Source organism: Monodon monoceros, unplaced genomic scaffold, assembly GCF_005190385.1.
Source record: "Monodon monoceros isolate NGI ecotype Baffin Bay Population unplaced genomic scaffold, NGI_Narwhal_1 Super_Scaffold_4, whole genome shotgun sequence".
NCBI classification, from domain to species: domain Eukaryota; kingdom Metazoa; phylum Chordata; class Mammalia; order Artiodactyla; family Monodontidae; genus Monodon; species Monodon monoceros.
In genome coordinates this window covers 27111863-27131109 of record NW_021703781.1, presented here as the reverse complement: position 1 = coordinate 27131109, position 19247 = coordinate 27111863, and the positions used below count along the sequence as shown (strand labels likewise).

General features: G+C 49.6%; 1 protein-coding gene across 9 annotated transcripts in view; it reads left to right on the top strand.

The window, feature by feature from the left end:
• Positions 1-19247, top strand: part of KCNMA1 (potassium calcium-activated channel subfamily M alpha 1) — a 746198-nt gene that overhangs the window by 214908 nt on the left and 512043 nt on the right. For all 9 annotated transcript variants that reach the window (XM_029200928.1, XM_029200929.1, XM_029200923.1 and 6 more), the window contains exon 2: positions 5700-5861. In XM_029200928.1, the coding sequence (XP_029056761.1) occupies positions 5700-5861 (162 nt within the window). The remainder of the gene's footprint in view (positions 1-5699; positions 5862-19247) is intronic.

The window sequence follows — 19247 nt, the reverse complement described above, 5'->3', positions numbered from 1 at the left end:
CTCCCAGGCAATCACTGCTTAAACAGCTTCCCTTTCTAACTGACGTGTAACTAAACCCGAGGCAGACTTGGAGCTTTGCAGGGAGTGGGTGGCCTCAGCAGGGATGATCAAGGTGACTCTGGAATCCTCCTCCATCCCTACAGGTGTGGTGCCCAGGGTGGCCTTGGCACCTGGCACCTGGGGCTGAGTGAGCCCAGCTGGGCAGGAGTGGCAGAGGCTCATAGGGAGGGTGTGGCCAGCACAGCGGGCCACCTGGAAGGACTTGGCAATGCCAACATTCTGTTCGTGCCCAGGGAGATAACGAGGCCCTGCCCAGCAAGGTGCAGGCAGGTGGGGATCTGAGAGTTGAGCCATGATGCCATCTTTGCCCACCCTTCATAAAGAAGTTGGTACTTTCAGGAAGTGCTGTGCTCCACCTTACCCCAGATTATACGGCGGGATGTATCCCTATTTACAGAAGAGGCTTTGAGAAATGAAATGACTTGACCAAGGCCATCCAGAGAAGCTGTACTTGGGTACCTTTTGATCCTTAGAGCTCTTGCTACCACACCACAGACTTGAGGCTCCCAGTATACTGGGTCCAGTGAAGGAAGGGTGAGAGACAGAGAGACAGCCTGGATCTGAGGACCAGAAGCGGTGGGCTCCTGGGGTTAGCACAGGCCTGCTCTCCCACGCTGGGCCAGGGCAGCTCCCACTGCTCGGAAAAGCTGGGACGTTTGAAGATGAGACGTGTTGCCCTGTGGGGCTCCCACACCCAACCCCCCATACCAGGCCAGGTGGAGGCTTCCGCTGGCCCTGGGAACACTTGGGCTCCAGACTGCAGGCTGGCGAGGCAGGGATCTGCTTGGGAGTGATGGGTTCCCGTGGGCTAGATTTGGTGGAATCATCCTCTTGGGGAGGCAAAAAGAGGGAAGAGAAATAGAGCCAACTGGGGGTTTGTGTCTTGGCTTGGTGGTTCCCAGGTAGGCAGGGTGGCACTGGGCATTGTGACTTCCCTCCAGGCCCTCCGTATTCGGGGTTGGCATCTGAAGGCATGGCTGAAGTTCCTTCTCAGGCTTTGGTCTTCGACCTGGTGCTTCGGGGGAAATGCCCAAACATCCAACAGGTACGTGCTGTGGACAGTGAGCGCCTGGCAGGTGACTGTGGTCCAGTCAGGCCTTTGGCCGCAGGGGACATAATAGGGGCGAGGCCCTCCGTGGCCATGTCAGAAGCCACTGAGGGGGACGGCGAGAAGGCAAGAAGGGGTGAAGCCACGTGCCCAAGCCCGGCCCGTGAGAGGCTGCCCGTGTGGGCCTGCGATGGCAGGGGGCTGCCGGCCAGCCTGCTCCCCAGTGTCCACGCAGCCTCCTGTGCTTGCACCCGCACCCTACAGCCCTCCCCATCCTCCAGTCCAGCACTGAGATTAGAGACTGTCAAGTGTGTCCTCAGGAGGCAGCTGTGGCTTCTTTTGCACAAGACTCTTGTGGGAGACAGGGCAAGACGGAGCCTCAGGAGGGTGGCTGCGACTGGACCTCCGCTTTCCAGGACATCCCCAGGCCCTGCCCAGTCTCATCTGTTCCCTACTCCTCCTCCCCTCCTTATTCCTCTCTTCCCTCAAATGCCTCCTTTTCTCCGTTTCAGAAAATCTCTGATGGTCTGTCTGAGGCTAGGGTAGCTGGAGCCTGTAACTGGTGGGGTTCTCTCTTACACACACACGCTCTCTTTTTCTCTCTGTGTCTCTCTTTTCCCGGAGGATGAGCAGGAATCAGGGCCAGTTCACTCCTGACACCAGGGGGAGCCTGTCTGGCCCAACTCAGGAGTCCTCCCGGCAGGGTGGTGGGGTCCTTCTCTACAGTGGGAAGTGGAAGGTGTGGGGATGGATGGACGCCCACTTGGCGGGGCACAGGAGAGAAAGCAGTGTACTGGGACCCGGGGGGCAGCCTCCCTCTGGTCCTCAGTCGCCTTATCACGATGGGAAGTTGGTCTAACGGAGCTTAGAGTCACAGGGATCTAAGAGGACACTTGGTCCAGGGATGACTCTCCGTAGGAATCCCTGCCCCCACTGTCCTGGGGGAGTGCCACACAGCTCCTGCTGGAACCTGTCCAGAAGTTGGGCATCTTACCTCCTGGTGGCCTGTTACCTAGTTGAAGCCTCATAGCTGTTAGAATCGACGCTCATTTATCCTCTGTTCTGTAATTATTTATTACGGTGTCCCTCACAGAGCCCCCAGTTGGCGCGGTTTTGACCGAATATCCTTGGAGCCAACCCGTCCCACAGCAGCTGTAACTACCACGCCCCAAGCCCTGTGCTGAGCACCAGTGCATTGCTTATCTCACATAAGCTTCACCACCACCTTCCTGGGGTCTGCATGCCTGTCCCCATTTTACATGCAGGAGGCTGAGCTTGTGAGCTAACGTGTCCCAGGTGGCCAGCTTGTAAGTGGCAGAGCAGACCTAAGGCCAGATGGGCTTGCTGCTTCCAGCCTGAGTTCTCAGGTTCTGTGTGCCTTCCCCTGAGAAATACCTGCTCTCAGTTGGCCTGTCTGTAAAATGGGGATAATTCCACCTGCCTGTCATATTTATTACAAGGTCTAAGCAAGATAATGCAGAGAAGGCACTTAATTTTTACTTGCTGGCCCCCAGTTCTGGCTTGGTAAATCGTGGTCAATCGCTATTGTAATGGGCTCTGTTCCTTACCACTCCTCCCCGCAAACCCACCCCGTGTGTCCCCAGCAAGACCACTTAACCTCTCTGGGCCTCCGCCCCCCTTTCTCTGGAGCAGGAGTTACACCTGCTCCCGATGAGGGATGCTTGGCCAGAGTGAGGTCAATGGTGCAGAGGGGCTTTCCCTCCAGGCCGAGGAGCGCTGACGTGGTGGCCTGGCATCAGGCTCTGCGATGTGCTCGCCTCCCTGCTCCCCCAGCTCCCCACCTCGAGTCCTGCCTCCACAAGTAATTAATTATGCTCACAACATCTTGTGTAAGCAAATAAAAACGAGAGCATTATCTCCCTTTAGTCCGTGTTTTTCCTTGCCTATTGTAAAGTAATTAAAATAATGAATGACTTGTAAAACAGTAGGTAAGAGGGCTGGCAAGAGAGCTTATCTGCCATATACCTCTTGTGCTCTGAATTACTGACGCATGGAAACCACTGTGACTGGAGAGGACTCCCTGACTCCCGGACTTTGCATGCCATTCCCTCCTCCAGGGTCAGCCAGGTGGCTGGGGAGCCTGCACCCCCAGGCTGTGGCCCTGGACCAGCTCAGAAATGTCTCTGGGAGGCACTGCTCAAAAGGAGCCATAAGAGCCTCTGATTTGAGGGTCTTCTCTTTGCCCTGATCTCTTCCCTGTCTGGGCGAAGGGAGAGGCCAGGATCGAGCTGAGGGTTACGATTCATGTTCCATTTCACGTCGGGGCAGTGATGATCAAGCCAGGTCAGAACGATTACAGGCAGTGCTGCTCGAACTGGGCTTCCCAGAGCAGCAGCAGCAGCAGCGTTACCTGGGAACTTGATAGAAACGGGGGTTTGCAAGTGGGGCCCAGCCCTCTGTGTTTTCACAAGTCCTCCAGCCGGTTCTGACGCTGCTGAAGTTTGAGAACCACCGCTAGAGTGTCTTTGCTTCCAGGAGAAAGAGGGAGGTGGTGAGACTAATTCATGAAACGTGTACTGTGTGCCGTTGGACACTATCTAATCCTGCCAAGACCTGTGGGGCAGGCAGTATGGTCCCCGTCTTACCAGGAAGGGGCAGGAGACCTGCATCTACACCTTTAGTTACTAAAGGGTGCCACGCATCAGTGTCTCTGTCTCTTCCAGGACACCCACCCTTGCAGTCTCCACGTGGCTGAGACTCGGGGCCCTAACAGGTCATTGGGACTGGCCTTAGGTGGCTTGGGCAACTGGCTCCACAGATGTCAGCAGACGGCCCCCAAATATGCCCACCCTGTGCCCCTGCCCCAGGCCTCCTTTTGGACTCTTCCAGCGCTGGGGGGGGGGGGGCCCAATACACTTGGAAATTAAACATGAGCGCCTGGTGTTACCGATGTTCCGTTTGCCCAGTGTCCCTGAGTCGGGGTGGCTGGCGGGGGAGAACCAGGCATCAGGAGCAGCTTCCTGCCTGCCTACAAGTCCCCAGGAGGATGACTCACTCAGTGCCTCCCAGCTCTCCTTTCCTCGTTCTGGCCCACCCCCACTCACTGCAGATCAAGATTTTCACCTCTGCCTTTGGATTTTCCTCCTCACTCCAATTCACAGTGATCCCCAGGGTCAGTTTGTTTTGTTAATTCTAGCATTTTAAACGATGAACATAATTTTGCTGGCATCTTTTTAAACATCTGTGTCTGCAAAAATAATCTCAGTGGCTATTTGAGTAGGGGCCCAGTTACATTTAAATTTTAGACAGTGAATGTGTTTTTAATATAAGTATGTCCCATGCAATATTTGGGACATACTTATACTGAAAAATTATTTGTTGCTTAGTTGAGATTCAAATTTTGCTGTGTTTCCTGTATTTTATTTGGCAACCCCTAAGCCCAGGCTCTATAGTGAGTGAGGGGCTGACATTCATAACCCTTTTTATTCCTTCTTTCATATTTATTGAGCCAACCATATACTAGGCTCTCTTTTAGGCACTCAGGATTCAGCAGTTGGGGGAGGCAGACTGTAAATGAAATAAGTAAGAGAATTATGGAGTGTGTTAGAAATTTTAAGTGCTTTGGAGAAAAACAAAGCAGAAAGGCAGTGCTGTCAGAAGACAGTTGGAATTTTAAAAGGGTAGCCAGAGAAGAAGTACTGAAAAGGTGATATTTGAGCAAAGATTTGAGAGAGGTGAGGGAGTAAGCCATGACCCTCCGTGGGAGAAGAGTATTCTAGGCAGAGGGCACAGTGCACGCAGAAGTGTACAGTTTAGGACCCCATGTGGGGCTCAGCTATCTGATGAAGTCAGCCTTGATCCTCAAGCACATTTTTAGCTACAAAGGGGAATTTATTTTCTCCTGTAACTAAAAAGGTCTGGTGTGGATTTCAGGCACAGCTGGATCCAGGTGTTCAAATGATGACATCAGTATTCTGCCATTTCTGGTTTCCTCTGTGGTGGCTTCATTCTCAGGGAAGGATTACCTTACTTATTCTTTCCAGCAAATGTCCCAGGCTTGAGTCATACTGGGTTGGCATGGGATCGCATAACCATCCTTGGCCCAATTGCTGTTGCCAGAGGGGTGGACTGATCTGACTGACCAGTCTCCATTCCTGGAGACAGGGTGGACCTTCAGTCCCTTTTGAACCACACAGACTGAGATGAGGAGGAGGTGGGGTTTTTTTTTTTTTTTAGGAAAGTAGGGTGTGTCTGTGAGAAGGGTATGAAGGCTGGGCAGGTAGAGATTACAGAATGCTGACCTCACTTCCTGTCTAGCCACTCTGTGACCCTAGACAGGATGGTTTCCCTCCTGAGTTTTATGACTTTTTTTCTTTAAAATCAGAAGAGAATAATTTTATTCTTCTTTCTTTCACAAAGATATTTTAAGAGGAAACAAAGGAAAGATCCTTTTTAAAAAGATTAAAAAAAACAATCAAAGCCGTAATCCGTCCCTTCTTCCCAACCCCTGTACCTTCAAGCCAGTGCCCACCTCAGCGGGGGCCCGTCGAGCTTTGATCCTTTTGGGTAGGTTGTGTTTTTTAAATCCACTTGGTGGCTACGTCTCAACCCTTGTTCTCTCTGTTGCCAGGAGGCCCAGAAGATTAACAATGGCTCAAGCCAGGCAGACGGCACTCTCAAGCCAGTGGACGAAAAAGAGGAGGCGGTGGCAGCCGAGGTTGGCTGGATGACCTCCGTGAAAGACTGGGCGGGGGTGATGATATCTGCCCAGACGCTGACCGGCAGAGTCCTGGTGAGTCCCCAGCTCCCTCCTCACACGAGGAAGTCTGCTATCTGGTCCGTGATCTCTCTGTTTATGGGGATGTGATGTTTCGCCGCGTCTTCTCCAGGCCATTGGCTATTGGGAGGTGGGGGTGAAGGGCGAGTGCTTACGTGTGGTCATATGGTCATGGGGGGGGGTCTTTGTGCACAGCTGAGCCAGCGATGTGTGGGGCATTTGCAGAGTGGGCCACTGTTTGGGGCAGAGAGGGTCTATTGGAGAGGATGTAGAGCATTTCCTCTGCTAGCAGAAGAGGTGTGCACGTGCACACACACAGTGCACACACAGACACACACGTGCACGCCTGACAGTCTTGGAGAGGAGAAAGGGTCAAAGAAACGTGTGCTCAGAATTCTGCAGAGGCTCCATAAATGCCGGAATCCAGGGAGTTCTCTCTCTCTCTCTGTGTGTGTGTGTGTGTGTGTGTGTTTGGTGGCCTTCTGAGAATGTTACTGTTGTCCTCTGGCCTCCAGAGTTTTCTAGTCTCCTGCCCTGTGTGATCAGGGTCCTGCTCCTGGTAGAAATCCTCAGTCATGCTGGTGGTGAAACTCGTGGGCAGCCCACCTGAGACTACTGGCCCCGTGCTTGGAGCGTTGCTCGTGTGACCTTACTTCTGAGGAGGCTGTCTCCTAGCCCCACCTGCAGTCCAGGCTCATCCTGCCTCTCCTCTGTGCATTTCTCACATTCTCTCTGATCTGCTCGTGTGGAGCCTGACTTCACTGACGGGTCTCCTGAGCTCCTGCTTCTTGGCAAGGATTGTGGGTGGTACAAGCCTGTAGTGACCAACCATCCCTGTTTACCTGGGGGGCCTGGGACATGGTTCTTTTGGTGCAAAGTCTGGGAAAGTTGGGGGCGAACAGGCACGAGTCGGTCACCCTGGTCAGGCCAGGCTCCTGCTGTAGGTGGGCTCCTTCCCTGGGTAGCCCTGCCCACCAGCTTTCTTGAGTCTGATCAGTGTCAAGAGTTTCCCTGAGAAGGATGTTGCATTCCAAATGACTTGTTGTGATTCGGGAAGCTGTTTTGTATGGGCTGCCCTTCCTGGACCTGATGCTGGGGTGTGGTCATGAGTCATTTGGCTCATAGGTAGAATGAATGGGGGTTTCCAGATGGTTGGGGGGATCAGAGATCAGGCAGGGAAGCTGGAAGATAGATGCCATCGCTCTTGATGTTTCGTGGCAAAAACTCAGTGGAAGGTGACCGTAGATGTTGGGAGATGGTGAAATTTCACTGATCAGAAGCCTCCTTGGGGGGAACTCCACATTATGTTTGGGATAAATATCTCACAAACCGCTTGAGGGAAGGAGTAAGTCACTGAATGTCATGCTTGAGTCACAAAGGTGGTGGCCAAAGAGGCTTGAAGGAGAACAGGGCTCTGTTAACTGAGGGACCAGTGGGAGCTGAGCCTTCTGAAGAATCTGGGTATGAAGCCCTAGCTGATGTTAATTGGTGGCAAAATAGAAAGCAGAGCAACTTAAAGCTGGGATTTTGGAAAGGAGGAGAGAGAAAGTGGTGAGGCCAGTTGCTGTGTGGAGGAAGATGGAGGGGGACAGTCTGGGTCAGTGGGACCCACGAGAGACTGGGCAGCCCTGAGTGTCTCATGAGGAATTGAACGTGGCTAGTCGTGGGCTGTGCTGTGTGACCACCACCCTCATCTCCCCTCCAGAGCCTTCTGTAAAGTCCCTGTTGCTTTTTCACACTTGTGTGTGAGTGGATTCTGTGTGGAAAACTTAAGGAGGTTGAACTCTGGGTCTGGGCATTCACGTGGGATGAAAGAGAGGCAGTGCGTTCTCTATGTATGGCGGTGATGGATGGGAAACAGCAGACAGTTTGGTTGTACACATGTGCTGCCTGGTGCTTCCCTGTGGCCACTGAGGACCATTCTGATTATCTTCATCAACATCATCTAAGAGATACATCTAAGAGATACTGAACACCAACTCTGGGCCAGGTGCTTTTTCATCCCTGTGAAAAACAAGGCATGATCCTGATTCCGTTGCACTGTGGATGGAAGCTATTGAAGGAATGTCTGGAGGAGAAATGCCATGAGTACGCACATTGCGTGTGAGTGTGTGGTGGGGAGGCTGAGTGTGGGGGAGAAGGGGGTCAAGAAAGCCTTCACAGGGCTTCATGGGGGGAAAGCCTTTGAGCTGAAACTTCCATTTCAAGATGAAGTGAGCACATTTGATGATAGAGACGATACCAAAAACGAAAACATAGCCGAGCTTGAAAGCAAGGGACTACTTAGTGGGCCAGAAGCTGAGAAGAATACCTAATAAAACAGAAGGCATCTGAGTTGAGCTTGGCAATGTGGGTTAGGATTCTGAAAGTCAAAGGAGAGGAAAGGATTCCACAGTGGGGGAGCAGCAGGAAAAGTGCATGGTGTGCTGTGGGAATGAGGCCTGGGCTGCCAACACAGAGGCACCTGAGGGGCTGGGAAAGTGGGCTGGAGACAGCTAGTCAGGTCTCTAAATGCCGAGCTAAAGACTTTGGACTGAATTTTGCAGGAAAAGGAGATTTTGAGGGAGGGGCATCATGATTGGTGATGGTGCCGAGAGAAGCACAAATGGGCAAGTTAGAGACTAAATTGGTGAGGCAGGAGCTCAGGGATGCTAGGACGGTTGGGACAGTGAGCTCCTGGGTCAGGACACAACAGGAGAGGATTGCTGCAGTGGACCCAGTGAGGCAAGGCCTGAACTAGCACCATGCATTGGAGGCACGTAGGTGATGTGTGTGATATTTCGAAGTAGAAGCCACAGGCCATGTGCACCCAGCAGCCACCTGGATACTACTGCTGACGACGACATTATTAAAGGGCATCTTGGGAGCCAGGCACTGCGCTAAGCCCTATACATTGTAATCAGGTTGAAGGGCAAGGACCATGTTGTATTTGTTGCGTATCTCCCACTTTGCTGTTGTGTTGTTAGGGGTTCATGACGAGGAAGCCAGAAAGCCAGTCTTATCAGTGAATTCATGTCCATTTTACAGTTGAGAAAACCGAGGCCTAGGAAGGGCAGTGAAGTGACAGAACCAGGCTCGTACCTGCAGGCCTCCGGACTCCCCGTCCAGTGCTCTTCCCGTGTCGTTACTTCCTGTTTGAAGATAATACCTTCTTTTTGAAGCCACTGTCAGCTCTTGCTATGGCTATGACATTTTGACATTACTGTCTCTGAGCCAATTAGGTCCTGAGGCTGCTTGACCTGATCCTTTTAACATTTGTGTGGACAAGCATGGTGCACCCAGGTCTCCTTGCCTGGGACTGCCCGTGAGGCTAGCTGCTCTCCGAAGGTCTCCTTGGAGGAGATGCTGCCTGGGCTGCTCTGGTGCACTCAGGATGGAGCAGTCCCCCCCCAGAGAGCAGGCAGCCCAGAGTTCAGGCGGTACCTTCAGAACAGGCCTCTCCTTTAGAGAAGGCAGGTCCTTGCTCTGAGCAAGGAACACATTTCATATTGCAGGCTCCATGCTCAAGGAAAGGTAGCTCTGCCTGTTCAGAACTCAAAGCTGTGTTTGTCCTGAACTGCCCCAGTGTTTATCCTTGCAACAGTGGGACTCAGGCGAAGAGTAGACACCAGCTGTGCAGTCTCCCTTTTCCATGTCTAATGTGTTTTCCTGGACGCACAGCTCAGGAGCTTGGGCCCTCCACATCTGGGCCCCTTTCTCACCTGTCTCATTGTCACAGGTGAGAGTTTCAGAACCAGGGCATGGTGGGTAAGGCCCAGCTGGGGAAGGATTCGCCAAGACAACTTCCGCGTATCAGTAGATTCACTGGTTGTCCAGGATCTCTCAGATGAGCACATCATTCATTCAGGAAGCACTTACTTCTCACCTGCACCAGGCGCTATTCCAGGCGCTGGGCACAGGACGGTGAGCACCTGAGATCCAGGGTGTGAATTATTTACGTTGATAAACTAGATAAAAAGTTGTAGAGCTCAGTGTAAACAGTGACAAATGCGAGTCACCATTTGCGGTGCTTTTAATAGTTAACACTTGGAGCTTCATCATCAAAGTGAGAAACATTCCTTGACCAGTTCGCAGAATAGCCTGTCTTTGTCTCGTCTCTCTCCTCGGCACTCAGGCTTAGCTTTACAGAAACAGCAGTACTGCACAGGGCCTTCTCTTGGAGCGATGGCTGAGGGATTCTGTGTTAAAGTGTACCCCCAAACTGTCAAGGATTACTGCTTCCCTTATCTTTTTGTAAAAGTAAAAATATTTATTATTTTCTGATTCTAAAGTTGGTGTGTGCTGAATTCAAAATTGGGGATACCAAATTTTGATCAGTTTGATCATTTGATATACCAAAGGATGGTCACTGCCACTTTGGGATTTGGAGTTGGTCCACAGTGAGGGACATTTCAGTGTTGCAGTAAATGCCATTGAGATGCCTCCCAGCTGTTTGGGTGTTGCTGGGGACTTTGTTCACTACATCTCACGTTATCTGCTTCTGCACAGACGTGGGTAAGTTCTTTGTGCCAGGATTGCTGTGGTCGTCCTGGTGAACCTCCAGTGAACAATCTAAATTGGGAAAAGGATCATGGCCCTTTTCCTGTAGTGGCTGCTGGGAGCCAAGTTTGTGGCCCATTGAAACTACACAGCATCTCAGGGTTTGGCTTCTGTGTATTCACAGCCCCCCGGCTTCGTCTTCACGTGTATTCTCTCATTTCCCTTTTGCCTCCTATTTGAACTTTACACGTGTGTGGTTATATGCTCCATAGAGCTTTGTGAGCCGAATGAAATCTTTCTAAGAGTAAGGCAGTACAGGCAGACCTCGGAGATACTGCAGGCTCGGTTCCAGACCATTGCAATAAAGCGAGTATCGCAATAGAGCAAGTCATACGAATTTCTTGGTTTCCTGGTGCATATAAAAATTATGTTTATACTATACTGGAGTCTGTTAACTGTGCAGTAGCATTATGTTTTTAAAAAAACACTGTACATACCTTAATTAAAAAGTACTTTATTACTAAAAAATGCTCATCATCGTGTGAGCCTTGAGCGGGTCATTTACTAACTCACAGGTCATCGTAAGAAATGATGAAAAGGTTTGAAATACTGCGAGAATTACCAAAATGTGACACAAAGGCATGAAGTGAGCAAATGCTGTTGGAAAAATGGCACCTACAGACTTGCTTCAGGCGAGGTTGCCACACACCTTCAATTTATAAAAACAAACAAACAAACAAAAACAAAAAACACAGTATCTGCGAAGTGCAGTAAAGCGAGCTATGCCTGGATATATAAATAAAAAGGGCAAGAAGCACACAGAGTGGGCTTTTGTATTGTTTGGTTGTACTTTATAGGCCAAAATTAATACTAGAGATAGTCTAGTTCAGGGTTAAGTTTTTCTGTAATGGGCCAGATAGTAAGTATTTTAGGCTTTGCAGGCCATAGAGACTCTGTCACAACTATTTCACTCTGCCATTGTAGTTTGAAAGCAGTGCAGACAATACATGGGTGTGAGTGTGTTCCAATAAAACTTTATTTATAAAAACAGGTGGTGGGCCAGATTTGTTTCATGGGCCATAGTTTACTGATTCTTGGTCTAGTTCAACTACTCCTTATTTTATAAACTAAGAAAGCGAGAGGCAGAAATTGAAAGAAAATTTTTAGGAAGTGATTTCCTAAGACAACATAGTATAAGAGTGACACTACCAGTGAACCCATTTATAATGGGGAAATTTATGGACATACAGATACATACAGATAAATATAGGCACACACACACTCATACCATCTCCATTAGCCCCTCGTTTCTGAATATTCTTATTAATTTCCACATTAATCTCAGAGTGACTGTCTCCTTAAAAAAACTATGTATTGTGGACAAGCATGACCTCACCTCCAGGTGTGAGCAAAGTCTGTAAATGGCTGGGCTGTGCAGCTGCTCAGCCCCTGTACAGATTCAGTCTTTTGTGCTCACTTCAAAGACTGGTCTTGCCAATATAGCTGTCAGCTCCTTGAACAAAGATAGAGCCTTTAGAATGACTCCTTTTTGCTTATTTTCCTCATATTCCTGTGCTACTACATTTAAATATTGCTCCAGGAAACATACACATCTAATCCATGAACTGAAAATATATGCTACTTGCTTTACTGTCTGGGGGATGATTTGTTGAAATAAGGAGGAAGAAAAATGCCAGTCTTTCCCTTTATCTTCCTAAATACACTGCATGTGTGGCATTTTATATTAACATAGTATGCATAGCCTGGACCGTTCTATCCTTATCTCCTAGGGCCCCAAAGAAAATATGTAACAAGTACACCTTTCAAAGAGAAATAATCCTATTCGTTTAATAGAGTTAAACAGATATGTTCACTCCTGTGCTGTTTGCACCTGAAATTGGACAAGTTGAACAAAATGGAGGGCACATGGGCACAGCTTAATCACATAGGTGACATCATTGACTTTGTTTCTCTCTTTAGGTGCCTCTTGGTGCTGGTGACAGTTCTCATTAGCATTCTCTACTTTTTATTTTCAGTGGTGCCTGGTTGCAAATTCACACATACCTCACATTTCCGTCTCACTCTCTCTTCCTCACCTCTGCTCCCTTCCCTTTTCCCCTCCCTTTTTTTTTTTTTTTTTTTTTTTTTTTTTTTTTTTACATTTTAGGCAAATCTACATAAAATGTCTATATCCCCTGCAGGTGATGATGCCCTATGTAGCAGAAAGATCACAGGTTGCATGGGCCTGTAGTTTTACTAAGAATGCCCCCATAGTGAACAGGTAGATCCTGCTTTATGTGCAGTTGAGAATAAATTGAGATCTTGTTTGAGTTTATTTTAACTCTCCTAAGTGAGGCTTCTTTTAAAGGAACCGAGTGGTAATCCACCCCCTCCCAGGACTTAATAATGGCTCTTTATTTTATCCTGTGCATAAATAGAGTTTATATTTGGGGTATGAATCAGTAAATCAAAGAAGGTATGCTTTATTTATATTATTAAACATGAAAGTTTGTCTTTGATGAAAGGTGCACTAGATTGCACTAGATTTGTTACCTGGGACCCAGCATCATGGAGTGAGAAAACGAGTCAGAGAAGTCACTTGAATTCAGCCGGAGCCCATGGTAGGTAGTGAGCTGCCTGTCACTGGAGATGGTCAAAGAGAGGCAGGATCTCATTTGGTGGCGCCGTTGCTGACGGTTGGTCAGACTTCATCCTCATGGCTTTAGTTGGGTTATACAGAAAACTAAGATGTCAGAGATGCTCCAGAATAAAAATGCTTACCTGGAAGTTGAACAGACTTCGTTTCTCATCCCTGTTTTGAGATTGTCCAGTGTGTATCAGCGTGTGAGTCTCGAAAAAGTCCTGCAGTAAGAAAGCAGAAAGACTTTGGCCCAGCATTTCCCACTCCTGTTTTACCACGGAGCCCTTTCCCCATGAAACATCTGTGGGCATCACAAAGGACACACTCTGGGAAACATTTAACCAGCCCAGGGATTGTCAAACTGTAACCCATGGGCCAAATCTGGCTCGCTGCCTGTATTATACAGCTCACAAGCTCAGGATGGTTTTTACATTTTTAAATGTTTTTTTAAAAATAATCTAAAGCATGTTCTCTGACATGTGAAAATTATGTGAAATCAAATTTCAGTGTTCACAAACACAGTTTTATTGGGCCGCAGCCATGCTCTCATTTACATACTGTCTGTGGCTGCTGTTGCAATGCACTACAGCAGCAGAACTGAGTAGTATCCACAGAGTCCAAAATATGCCACCCCAAAATAGTCACTGTTTGGTCCTGAAACAGAAAGCATTTGCCAACTCCCAATCCGGATCTTCACGTTCCCCTTCCGCTCTGTGACTGGCCAATGTAAGTGGCCAACAGGACTTGTTCCCATGGTTCAAGGCAGTGGATAAAATGTACCATCTAGCCTCTTCTTACGGAGACCCTCTACATTTACTTCCACAAGCTCAACTAAATGATACGGTAGAGATGGGGACACAGAGGCCAGAGCCAGGTGGCCCCCCAAATTCCACAGCTGGCTCAGCATAGGAATTTCCCCTTCCCAAGGTCAGTGGAATGTGTCTGGGAATTCTCTAGCAGGGTCACTTTCTGTCTCCCCCTCCACCTGCCTGCGTCCCCTGCAGTCAGTGTCCCCCAGGCCCCGCCCGGTAGCCCAGCGTCTAGTGCCTACCATGGAAGACACCCCTGATCCAGACCTGCAGGCCAGGTGCCTCAGCCATGCCAGCTGCCGGACTGCGCTTCCGGTCTGCAGGCCATATGTTCTGTTTGCCAGCTTCTCCAGCATATTCTGTAAAGAGCAGCTGTTAATTTTACTAGGTGGTGGGTTGGCTTCTCTGGCCTCCCGCCGTGAGAATGAAGGAGAGTTTCAGAAGTCAATCCTCGCAGAGTTCTGGAGAGAGGAAGAACCTCCTGGCACAGGAGCAGCTTGCTTCGTCCCAGCTGTTCATCCCTGGCTCCCACGGCCTCTGGTGGCAAGTATTGGGTTGGCCAGGTCAACCCCCTACTTAGGCTGCTGCAGCTTCTCTCCTCTGGGGATTTTGCTGGGAGTGGGTGTCTGTTTTGTTCTTCTGTCTCATCCGTTTGTTTCCTTATCCATCTATGGCCACTCATCCATCCATCCATCCAATCCACATAACTTCATTGGTGTTCCCTGGCACACAGAACTGAATGTAGCACCCAGTCAGTGGATGCCCGATAAATAAGGCAGGACCCTCAGGGCTTTCCCTTGTCTCTGTTCACTCTGTTTCAGCTTCTCTGTCTGGGCTGGGAGATAAGAGTCCTGCCCATGGCAGATCCAGCGTCATCTGAATTGGGGCTTTTAGTCTTTTGCTCTCCATCTGGCCTGGTGTCTCATTTGATTGGAACCAACAAGAAGGATAGACGGAACACTTAGCATCCCCAGATCGCCAGCTCCTGCTTTCCTCTCTCCCTGGGACGTGCATCCTTGGGAAGGGATGCCTTGGCCCGTGGAGGGCTGCTGTGTGTGGTACGGCAGGGCAGTTAGGAACCCAGCTTCTACAGTCATTCTGCTGAATCTCACCTCTACCACTCTGTAGGGCTTTTCCTCTGGGCTAGTTGCTTCATTTTGGTGCCTCAGTTTCCTCATGTGTTCAATGAGCATAATAATAGTCCCTGCCTCTTAATGTCGTTAGGAGGATTTGATTCATCAACATATATGAAATGTTCAGAATAGTGCCTGTTACGTGGTTAGTGCTTAATAAACATTTGCTATTATTATTTTTGTTATTATTGAGTGAGCCTAGTCACCATGTCATGGAGGAAACGTGCTGGTATGGAGACACACAGGGGTAGGGAGTGGAGGATAAACCCTTTCCTGTGGCAGGGATGGAGCAGCCCTTAGACCTCACCAGACCTCAGATGTCGTCTCAGAGTGCTGAGCTACTGCTGGGCGTGGCCATCTGAGAGGGGTCTGAGTATCCCAGGATCCAGGTTTGGGTCCAGCCAGCTGATGACGTTTGGGCCATGCACACAGTTCAGGCTCTGCCGTTTCTGAAGCTGGCTCTTACCATTGTCCAGTCAGCCGGGAAATTCTCACTTCATACAGCTGTCCTGAGCTGGCGGGGCCGGAGGGCTGGCGGGCTTTCCCTGGGAGCTGTACACTGTAGGCACGTGTGTCACAGGAAACACCCCGGCAGTATGACAGGTGAATCTTGTGGAAAGAGGGTCAAGTGTACTCACTGTGCTTCCCGTATCCGGTCATCCCTGGATGTGGGGGGGAGACTGACAAACACAGGGCTGGCTTCAGAGGGCGCGTCAGCACCCTCTGATGTGGGGAGATGTTGTTAATGTCCATTCTGGCAGGCAGCAACCACAAATCCGTTGGAAGGATGCAAGGAAGTGCGTTAAGTCACCAGAAGATAAGGACACAGGTTCTACTGTACGTGCCAGGCATCTCCTCTGAGCCATTCATCCGTTTCTTCAGACATTCCTGGAGCACCTGCGAGGTGTCAGACGCTATTCAAGTCACTGGACACATATTGGTTCTTCTAGCGAAATCTGTAAAGTGAAATCATCCCAGGTGTTGAAAGTGAAAATGTTACGTTGCATTTTGCTACACTGCTTCTGGGTGGCAAGGTTTTTGAAGCAGTTTGGTGATAAATCAGAGTCTGTGATCTCTCCATCCATCCTTGGACAGGCCTGGGGGCCCAGGTCTTCTATTCCTGATCATGTATCCTGTGTCTTCCTGCTACTGGACACAAGGGACCTGAGTTTAACATTATATGACTAATGTTAAACTAACTCTCTCCCTCCCTCCCTCGCCCTCCCTCTCCCAGCCAGTAAAAGCTGCTGCCCCCTGGAGGCTTTGTAGGAAACGGAGCACCTGTATTTGGAGCCCACCATCTTGGGCTGGGACACTTTTCTCACCTAGCTTTTCCCCCGGGGCCTTCGGGGAACGCTGACGGTTTAACAGCCCCTATTTGTCAGAAAAACATCCTTGTGGCCTGAGACTCTCCTTGGAGCCTCCACTTCAGCTGTGAAGAAGTTTGTTTAACAGGGAGACTCAACAACAGATGACGATGATGGTGACAAAGTTACCAGCCATTGTCGTTGCCGGGAAGCACGTGCTTGGAAAGTCACACTTGGGACCACAGGCGAGCTGATGCTTCCAAGTTTATTTACTAGGCCATGTTTAGGAGGAGGCAGACTGACTCGTGCCTCCAGGCCCCAAACACCCCAAATTCGTACACTAAAAGGCTCATTTTTAGGTACAGAATGAGGCTTTTTCCAGAAAAACAGCTACTTGAGAAGAATGACAACAACAGAAATCCACCATTTGCCCTAAAAATTTTATTGCAGAAAATGTTCCCGTGTGTTTGAGTAGTGAGGGAACTAGGACAGGACATTTGCTTCTCTGTCTTTCTTTAGGAAATTAGGGCACTTGAAAACTCAATTTAATGCACCCAGGCCTCTTAAGCACCAGGGCTATCTTTCTGCTCGTCTAATTAATTGTAGTTCATAAAATTGGCCCCGTGCTGACATGGAAGGCACAACAAAGCTGAGGATCCAGGGGCCTGAGTGGAAGCTTGGTTCCTGCTTCACAAGCCTCTGGGGACACAGATCTTTCCTGAGGACATCCGGGTTACCTGTAAACTGTACGTGCCTCCTTCCGGGGCAAGCAGACCTCTGGGCCTTCCTTGTTTGTTGGAGGTGGGTTAATCGGGACAGTAAATGGACTGGGCATATACTGCTTTCTTGTACCTGTAGAGAAGCCAGGATCCAGAGAATTAATCTGAAGGGTTGAGAAAGCATCACCTTCCCAGACTGCTTTAGTGAAGAGGCTTTTCCCCATTTTTCTCTTTTCAGCATTTTTTTCTCCCTTCATTTCTTGGTGGCTGTTGAGGAAGTAGCTGTCCTAAGGGAAACAGGGAGCCGCTCCTTGAAAAGGAGAGAGGAAGACAAGGCCCTGTTCCCACATCAGCCTCCCTCAAATTTTGGCTTTGCTCACACTAAAAATAGCTTGAAACGGAGGCCAAATGACAAAAAAGGGGCATTTCACAGGGCAGAGGCTGCCGGCTCCCTGGCGGCCACATGAGGCTGCTGGGCGTGTTAGCCTCTGGGCCCCAACTTGCACAGGAAGGCGAGGGGTGTGGAATCCCATTGGGAGGGGGCCAGACCATTCTTCTGCTGTGTCATGCGAGATCTATCTGGAGTTAATTGTACTAGTCGGGCACTCAACCTTCTGCCTGGGCTTATGGCCCAGGGGTGACAAATAACTTCCTGTGAAGGGGGAGTGGCTGATTGCAGGGGCTGCTTAATCCCACAGACCCCTGCGTGGGCTCCCGGGGAAGCTGCCATGAGGCGGGCGGTTTGGCTTCTTGGTCATCTTCGACCTCTGCAGGAAGAAAGCTTAGATCATCAGAAAGAAGGAAAGGAGTTTACTCACCTAGCTTCACACAGTGTGTCAATCTGGGCCTTGGGGATTGGTGATGGTGTTCGAGGTCAATTTGGGATATGAGAGCAGAGGTGACCATCGCTTCCTTTCATCTGAGAAACTGTGATCTGCAGAAAACTGTGTTTTTTTTTCTTTAATAATGTTTTTTTAATTAATTTTTTTAATTTTTATTTTTTGGCTGCATTGGGCCTTCGTTGCTGCGTGCGGGCTTTCTCTAGTTGTGGCGAGTGGGGGCTACTCTTCATTGTGGTGCCCAGGCTTCTCATTGCGGTGGCTTCTCCTGTTGTGGAGCATGGGCTCTAGGCGCACTGGCTTCAGTAGTTGTGGCACGCGGGCTCAGTAGTTGTGACTCGTGGCCTCTAGAGCATAGTCTCAGTAGTTGTGGCACACGGGCTTAGTTGCTCCACAGCATGTGGGATCTTCCCGGATCAGGGATCGAACCCATGCCCCCTGCATTGGCAGGCGGATTCTTAACCACTGCTCCACCAGGGAAGTCCCAGAAAACTGCATTCTTAATCCGGGCTCTGTCGTGACATTTCTGGTGACCTTGGACAAGTCCATTCCCTTTTAAGGTTTTGATGTGTCTGTGGATAAAACGAGGGAGTAGCAATAGTCTGTTCCCTTGAGTCCAAAATGTTTCTGTGTTTTCTCATTCCCTTTACTGTCCTTCAGTCAGCAAAGGCAGCAAGGGTCTATCTCAGACCTGTGGTGCCCTTGGCAATGTGCTAGGCACTGGGAGAGCTGCAAAAGGAGAAAGAATAGTTCTTTCTCAGCTGCCAGAGCACCTGGAGAGATGCAGGAAATAGTCAAGGACTGATCCTGCCTGGCCCTCCCCTGGCTTTGCGTTTCATTTAAGATAAAAACATAAACTCTCCTTGTGTCATTAGGCCTCTGCCTGTCATTTGTCTCCTGTGATTCTTTTCCTCCTGGACTCCTTTCCAGGTGCATCTCCATATGCAGAGAAGGGAAGCATCCGGCAGCAGGAGCAGGGCTGTAACCATGGAGTTGGGCAGGAGGAAGGATGCCTTAGGAGGAGGGGTCACATCCTAAAGGGCCAGTTCCTCCCTGGAGAAGTTGGCTTCTTTTAAATCATTTCAGTCTTGGATGCCCCTCCTTGAGCCATCTTCAGATAGTCAGAAACCTCTGAGGGGATCACATTTTGACTTGGTAACCCCACTGGCACCAGAATCGACTTGAAGAGCCTTCTTTCCGATTGAGCAGCCTCTGCTTGGGGCGACCCTGGTTGAGATATGGCCTCTGTCCTTTGCTGTTTGCATCACTTTGATGGAAGTGCTGTTGGAGAAAGTCTCGGAGTTCCTGCAAAGTCTGTTCCTCTTCTGGTCAGAAGCAGCTCCATCTCTTCGTACCTGTAAACGTTTCATAAGAGGCACGTTTATTTAAAATAGGGACTGGCAGAGGCCCCCAGGAGGGGTTGTGGAGCAAGGAAACGTTACCATGGTAAGAGTCATTTTTTACTTTGGGAGCA